This window comes from Pinus tabuliformis, chromosome 9 (assembly GCF_031772625.1).
Source record: "Pinus tabuliformis cultivar Carrire ecotype Pingquan chromosome 9, CPIR1, whole genome shotgun sequence".
Lineage (NCBI taxonomy): Eukaryota > Viridiplantae > Streptophyta > Pinopsida > Pinales > Pinaceae > Pinus > Pinus tabuliformis.
This window is the reverse complement of record NC_142307.1, coordinates 111,618,193-111,626,481: the sequence shown is the minus strand read 5'-3', so window position 1 is coordinate 111,626,481 and position 8,289 is coordinate 111,618,193. Positions and strand designations below refer to the sequence as shown.

Here is an 8,289-nt window from a genome sequence, read left to right as displayed (position 1 = left end):
TGAACGAATATTCTTAGAGGAACCTATAGAAGAAAGGCTCAGAACAAATACCAGAAAAGTCAAAGAAAAAGTGCAGCAGCAGAAAGTGAAGAAATATGGATCCTAACACAAGAAAGTGTAGCCAAGAATTAAGAAGTTTTGAGGGTATAGAATATCGAAGAAACGAAAAATAAAGTACAAAACTGTAAGAATTTTGTTGAGTCAATTCTTTATTATAAGCCTAGTTGAGACTTAGGCAAGCAATTATGTCTAAGTGATAATTGACTCAATTTTTATTGTAATCCTAGCACGCATAGTTGAGTCATGTTTAAGTTATGTTGAGTCATGACTGAGTTATGTTGAGTCATATAGTCATAATTAAGGGTGAGTGCTAGAAATAGTATATTACTCTTGTATGCATACAACGCATGGAGAGTCAAGTTATGTTAAGTGGAGTCCACAATTACAAGTCAAGTATGAGTTTGTCAAGTGTGAGTTAGGAGAAGAAAAAGGCAAGTCAAGTTAGAGTTTGCATGATTCCATACTTAGTAAGGATGGTCCTTATATACTCATGATTGAGTCATTGTAACATGTGAAAACCAAGTGGCAAGAAGAAATATGAGTTGCAACTCAGTAGTTGCATATGTGAAAAAGTTTTATGAATATAATTTTATTTGCTTGTGTGATTATTTTTTGTGTTTTCCTCCTCTGCCTTTCCATAAGAGCTTATAGATATTGGTGCTAACAATAGTCATATGCATCAGTGTTATGAATTCATGATGAAGTGCATGCAAGGGACAAGATACAACAATGTGCTTCTAGTGAAAGATTGTTACTTAGAAGCGGAAATGAAGATCTTTTACATGACCTATTAATATGATGTTAAATATAAGAATCATAAAGAAATGTAAAAATTTTCATATGCAAATGAAAATGTGTAAATCATCTCATTTTAAAGTGAGTTTACTAAAAATTAAAAAGTGGTAAGATATTAAAATGGGGTTATAAGTTTAATTTAATGATTTATAAAAGTTAAAACATTGAAGTGTTTGAAGTTTAGCTATGTAAGCCAGAAAATTATTAAGTAATTTTAAATGAAATAAAAAGGGTGGAAAGATTTCAAAACGAGGAGTTTTTTAAAAAAAGGTAAGAGAACACATTACGAGTATATGAGCCAAATTTTACCTAGAATATCTAAGATCTACCAACATATTTTTCTCCAATAATGAACTTTTCATATTGTGAATGTAAAAAAAACTTGTGTGAATTTAAAAGGATCACAATTTAATCATTAAAATAATTATTCATAGACCATGATCATATTATGATGTTTATTTGACAACATTAACCTTTTATTAATTAGTTATAAATATATACAACAATTTCCTAGTATTTTTTTATTTTTGTGCTGGGATTTGATTAATGTGTCTTTATGGAACTTCTAGATTAGTTTGGTATTCCTTATCACTAATTTGTCGTGGTGGATAAATCTGTCTAAAATTAGTTCTTACATGATTTATAATTAATTTTTAAATTATTAAAATTAGATAGGGGATTTATGGTTTCCATCCATATAATGAATTGATTAATATAAATTTAATATATTTTATACTATTCAATCGATGGTGTACTAAGATTATTTCCATACGTGTTCTTCTATGCCCTCAATACTAATGAATATGTTATTTTCATTATTCATTTCGACATCTCCTTCTTCTTAATTTATAGGCTATTCACCTTGAATTATCTATGTTATGGGAATGATCACTCATGTTGGAAATCTTTCATCTAGTATGTATTATTTCAATCATTTAGAGTCTTCACTATGTTATTAACTTATACTTTTTTTTACTTTAGGCAACATCATTAAACTAGTAATCCGATAATTTAAATAATTGTTTTGAGTTAGTTTTTAAGACAATTACAATTGGTAGCATATCTAAAGCTATATGTTATCCCTTCTACTCTCATAGCCAACCAACTTAAAATCTATTGTGGAAAAGTTTTCAAGACTTACATTGTATATCATAAGTTTGTCTTTTCATTAAATTAATTTTAGAAATAAAAATATATTAGTAAATTGTTGTTAGAAGTAATGTTTTTGTGTTATTTAGAGGTTGTTATGGTGAGTATGTAGGTATCAAATTAGAAGATGTTGATTCCTATGTTATGAGTCATGTTCGAGTTATAAATCCACTTTTTTAAGATCTAGATTTGTCGAAGTCAGAGATTTATATCATATATATGTGTATGAAGTGAACTGTGTGTTTTGTGTTGTGTGTAATAGCTCTAATAATTGTGATTCAAACTTTTTGCATAGTTATTGTGAGTCTGGAGGTATCAAACTAGAAGATGTTTATTTCTATGTTATGAGTCATGTTCGAGTCATAAATCCACCTTCTTAAGGTCTAGATTTGTCGAAGTCAGAGATTTATGTCCTATATATGTGTATGAAGTGAACTATGTGTTTTGTGTTGTGTGTAATAGCTCTAATAATTGTCATTCAAACTTTTTGCACAGAGAGACTCTCTGGAGTATGGTAAAGATGTTGTAATGTAATGTTTAATATTTATACTAAGTCAAATTACATAAAAATAAATTAAATAAAAGTATTAATATAATGTAAACCTTTTAAATTGGAAAAAATAAAATAAAAATAAAAATAACCTTATAAAAATAAAATAATAATGAAAATGAAAATGATTCATGTTATTGAAAACTCATAGTATTCATGTGGAATAAAGCTTATTTGAAGAGGGAAATTAAACCAACCTAAATCCATCTTAATTCTAGATTTACCAAAAGCTAAAAATGATTAAACACTTTCTAAAGTAAAAATTTGATCTCTTAATAATTGATTAAAAAAAACTAAACTAATTAATTTATAAATTAATTTACAATCAAAATACTAAATAAAAACATAAAAAATAATAACAATAAATAAAGCAAAACAAAACATTAATATGTCATTTTAAAAATAAATAGACTTACGAGTACAAGTCATGAAAGTAAACATAGCCTTAAAAAAGACAATAGACTTACAAGTCATGAAAGTAGACATAGCCTTAAAAAAGACAATGGCATTCATAACCCATATTATAAAACTGCATATGAGGTTAATGTTGGTTAACATCCCATTTCCCCATTTTACTAAAGATAAAATTCTGGAATGTCGTTCAATAAAATCTAAACAATGGTAATAATAAATAAACCAAAACAGTAATATGTACATGTATACAATGTTATGAATAAATAGAGTTACACGCACAATTTACATAAACATCTCCAACGGAAAAAGAGAAGAATAATAGTTGATGCATAGTGTGAAAATATAAAAATACTTAAATGCTCATCTAGGTCCATAAGAAGCCAAAGAAGTACAATTTCTGAGAACAGTACAACTAAATCGAGTTATCTTATCATAATAAAATATCTCATCTTGTGGCCGGTGTTACGTATCAAAAAGATCAGAAACAAAGCGGCGGTAATCCTGTGGTCTTGACAGTCTGATAGGCTCGGAAGTGATAAGAATGCATATTCTACTGCACACTGTAAAGCTAGGAAGCAACCCCACAGGGAGTTGTTTGCAGTGGGATTCATATTCCAACAAATGGTATGGCATTAGCAAGCGATTTTGTTCTCCTCAGAATTTGAATTTTCTTCATCCGTTCCAAGCTTAGTACACCATGTTTGTTGCCCGAAATAAAGCCTCCGCCTGATGATCCTTCAGGAGGAGAAATTGGGCCAGATGAGCGTTTACGCGGAGGAAGAGTTGATAAGTCCACTATAGATCTACTCCTTTTCCTTTGCACCGTGTAAACTAATAACACTGTCGCTGATATCAGCCCTGCAATGACGAAAATGCCCCAGAAGTGCTGAACCTGAATTTGGCTGGTATCCGACTGATCACCATGTTTTCTGCCATTACAGTCATAGTAAGGTAACCATTGTCGTTGCAATCTGAGCAGTTCGCCGCTTTCTGATAGCTCTAGTATTCTGATAGAAATGTCCCTTACCAGTTCATAGTTCGCGCGATCAAACGCCTGCCCAAATCAACCCATCAGTATCCACAAATAAAATTAAAAGCTCAAGAATAGTTGTTACCTTGAAACTTTTGGACATGGAAATCAAATTAGAGATCCCAATAGTAATTACTACTTACAAATGCCCAGTTTTGAATTGTGAACGTTTGGCCAGCAAAGGCGAGGCGATCGCGATGTTTTGCCACAAGAGATTCCATGTATGGACGTTCGTGCACGATAGCACCAACATCACCCCTAGAAAGAGCTTCATAATAACTACCTCGGACTATAGGAACTAGTCTGTGCTTCGAGACTCCGTAGTATTCAACAAATCCTTCCGTGGCTACAGCTTCCGAATCATATCCTATTTTTACATTGCTCGCCACTACACTGGTGATGTCTTTAAGAGTTGGTTCTAAACGTGGGGCAGTTAGAATAGCCGATAAATTTGCTGTATAACACGATTGCAGAATTCCAATAACAATAAACCATACGAGAAGTACTATACGCCCCAGCACGGTCCGAATATCATCTGCTATCCCAAATCAATTTTTATATAAAAGTTCCATAAGTTTTCAAGAGAAAGTAACGGAGGACAAACAATGAATTTATGATATGGAAAGAGAACAACCTACCCTGATTACTGAACCAAGTTGTAAAGCTGAACCTGCACGCAAACAAACAATGCTAAATTTAAAATGTTTTCCAAGCCGTTCCACTGCTGGCAGAGATGCTTTGTCCTGTACAACTGATAGATATATAAAATAGGGCATGGCTAAATTTGTTTCTTACCATAACATGCTTCCTAATTTCTTGCTAGGCTGCCCTCCGAACCTCCGATTGTCTCTGCGCTCCAAAATATAGATCATTATCCCTCCGAAGATCAAGAACCCCACCACCAGTAGCCACATCTCAGCGGTGAAAGGTTTAGTAAAAACCCAACCGTAACTAATGGTATCTTGATCTTTCAATGGAACAACTGCCACTAAACCAGAATCGAAGAAAGGTTGCGTAAATAGTACTTCTTGATGACGTTTTGATGTGATGGTGAAGTCACCGACTACTGCATCCAGATTCTGAACAGCCAAAATCAAACACAACATGAAAGTTATGAGAATGCTTGAGTAATGCCTGCTGCTACCGCTATTATTGTTAAGAATGGCAAAACAATGTAAGCACCCGCACACGGACAACACCTATACCTTCAGCACAATTTGGCGAATAATATTATCGTAGCTGGAGTTGTAATACGGGATGTAATTGACTGAATAATTGAGTGTTTTAATGGACGCTTCAAACACCTTCACGCAGAATCCCTCAACAATAAAGTTTGTTCCATTCTTTTCTACTGAAACGAATTCCGAGAACATGAACTTGTTCCAAGGCACACCAACTTTCAGTAAACTTGTGCTTGGAGAACTCATCGACGATGGTGTGCTGTGATTTTGTAGTGCGTGTATATTGTTAAAAAATATATACATGCACATCATAAACACAAGGGAGGCAACAGAAGAGGCAAATCCAACACCTTCCATTGCTAGAGTTCAGATGAGCTATGGATGAACAAGAACCAAGCATATATACTCTCTTTTCTTTATTATATAATAGAAAGCGTATTTTTCTTTTGAAAAAAGAGTTCAGATGAGCTAATGCGTAACTATGTCTACAAACCAAGACATAAATGCTTCTCACGAACGGTTCCGAATGGGGATATAAATGGTAATTTAGAAGATTGCGGACTAAAAATAGAGAGCATTTTCTCGCTTCTAGCGTAGATTTATTTGAAAGGCGTTGTCTAACTAAAATAGTTGGGAGGGAATTGGCCCTAGTAATTTTGTTTTCGATTTCACATTAACATCCTAAAAAATTCCATGATATTTGAATATCATGGAAAGTTCACACCTTGTGATTCACGAGATTCAAATTCTGAACAAATTCAACACAAAATTATGACCCGGAAAAAACTCAAAACCATATAACAGGTAGGCTACAGCTCTACGAAATTAGGACAGTGCCGACCGTTTGACATAAGGACATATGCTATCAATATTCCTTTGAAAGCCCAGCAGTGTTAACGCGTCCATGCATGAGCGGACTGCTTAAATTATCTGTCAAAAGTTATTCGAGTATTGTCGACTATTTCACGGTCATTTTCTCGCTCAAGATTAATCGCCTATTCAATTGGTCCCCGTCTATTCAAGTCGTCTCGATGAGTCGGTATTCTAATTTTTATAAATAGTTTTACTTTTAGGTTTTTATGTTTGTGGCTATTTTGTGTGTTTATTTGTTTGTTTGTTTGTACCGTAGTAGCTATTACGCTTGCTTTCCTCTATCCTTCAAATTCTACGAGAGTACAAACTTTTGTGAATAGATTGCCGCCATTGTCATCACGTCACTGATCTGCAGATACATTAATTATTTGTTTGATCCCAAGAAGAACCCCGACCATCTTTCGAAACCCTAACCGTGTTCATTCGCTGATATAAAGAGGGCCGCTAGCCCTAACCTCTCTTGTTCAGGGAGAGCATTGCTGCACTGTATAGAGAAGGATGCCTCAGCATAAATTACACATTAACTACCACGAAGCAGTATGAAAGTTTACGGGTTGTAGCTCGTTCTTATGCTGTAGCACTAGTAAAAAATAATTAATAGCACTCATTGTCTAATTGGTCGTCCGGTCAATTCCTCTGCCTGTTTAGACAACTCCTATTTTTGTCACCCAAAAAAACTTGTGACTCCAAAGGAAACTGCCAAGATTAAATTGTCGGGGTTATGTGTCTGGTTTCCTCCACTGCAACGACTTCTGCCAATCGCATGCTTTATTGGGACCTCATTTTCATTGGGACCTCATTTATTTCTCTGTCAATGTAGAAAGCCGTATTCGAAGAGCTGTAGCCTACCTGTTATATGGTTTTGAGTTTTTTTCGGGTCATAATTTTGTGTTGAATTTGTTCAGAATTTGAATCTCGTGAATCACAAGGTGTGAACTTTCCATGATAATTTGAATATCATTGAATTTTTTTTTAGGATGTTGATCTGAAATCAAAAACAAAATTATTAGGCCCAATTTCCTCCCAACTATTTTAGTTAGACAGCGCCTTTCAAATAAATCTACGCTAAAAGCGAGAAAAATCTACGCTAAAAGCGAGAAAATGCTCTCTACTTTTAGTCCAAAATCTTCTAAATTACCATTTATACCCCCGTTAGGAACCGTTTGTGAGAAGCATTTATGTCTTGGTTTGTAGACATAGTTACGCATTAGCTCATCTGAACTCTTTTTTCAAAAGAAAAATACACTTTCTATTATATAATAAAAGAGAGTATATATGCTTGGTTTTTGTTCATGTAAGGACTCTGGACACCACATATCTCCACAATGGTATGATATTGTCCACTTTGGGCCTAAGCCTTCATGGATTTGCTTTTGGACTTACCCCAAGAGGCCTCATACCAATGGAGATATTTGTCCATCCTTATATATCCATGATCCTCCCCACCTCTAGTCAATGTGGGACTTTGGTCGTATACCCAACAATCCTCCCCTCGAACAAAGGACCATCGAGCCTCCCCTCAAACGATTATCCATCCGTCCACTATCTACCAACCAGGATTCTCTGCTCCAATGCTTTGGAAGCACACGCCTTACATGGAGCACCACCTACCTCGAGAGCTTGCTCTATCCCAAGTCAACTCCTCTTCACCGTGTTGGGACCAGGACACGCCCATGAAGAATCCGGAGCACACCGCCTGTCTAACCGAGCTCATCCATGGATCCCATCGTGATATTACCGAGGCCCACCACCTTCGTTCGGTATTCTGAGGATTCATCCACTTGGCTAACTTTGGGGCATGGCTCTGATACCACTTGTAAGGACTCTGGACACCACATATCTCCACAATGGTATGATATTGTCCACTTTGGGCCTAAGCCCTCATGGATTTGCTTTTGGACTTACCCCAAAAGGCCTCATACCAATGGAGATATTTGTCCATCCTTATATATCCATGATCCTCCCCACCTCTAGTCAATGTGGGACTTTGGTCGTATACCCAACAGTTCATCCATAGCTCATCTGAACTCTAACGATGGAAGGTGTTGGATTTGCCTCTTCTGCTGCCTCCCTTGTGTTTATGATGTGCATGCATATATTTTTTAACAATATACATGCACTACAAAATCATAGCACACCATCGTCGACGAGTTCTCGTTATTGTGATGTGTGCTTGGTTCTTGTTCATCCATAGCTCATCTGAACTCTAACAATGGAATGTGTTGGATTTGCCTCTT

The 8,289-nt window shown here is 35.1% G+C and overlaps 1 protein-coding gene across 1 annotated transcript; it reads right to left on the bottom strand.

Annotated features, from left to right (window-relative positions):
* Window positions 1-3,575: 3,575 nt before the first annotated feature.
* Window positions 3,576-5,425, bottom strand: LOC149147330 (glutamate receptor 3.4-like). The gene is made up of 5 exons (XM_089441799.1): window positions 5,204-5,425; window positions 4,794-5,077; window positions 4,637-4,668; window positions 4,142-4,533; window positions 3,576-4,022 (listed from the first exon to the last, which is right to left on the bottom strand). Exons 1-5 carry the CDS (start codon window positions 5,423-5,425, stop codon window positions 3,576-3,578), a joined length of 1,377 nt encoding a protein of 458 aa, XP_089297925.1.
* Between the last annotated feature and the right edge of the window lie 2,864 nt (window positions 5,426-8,289).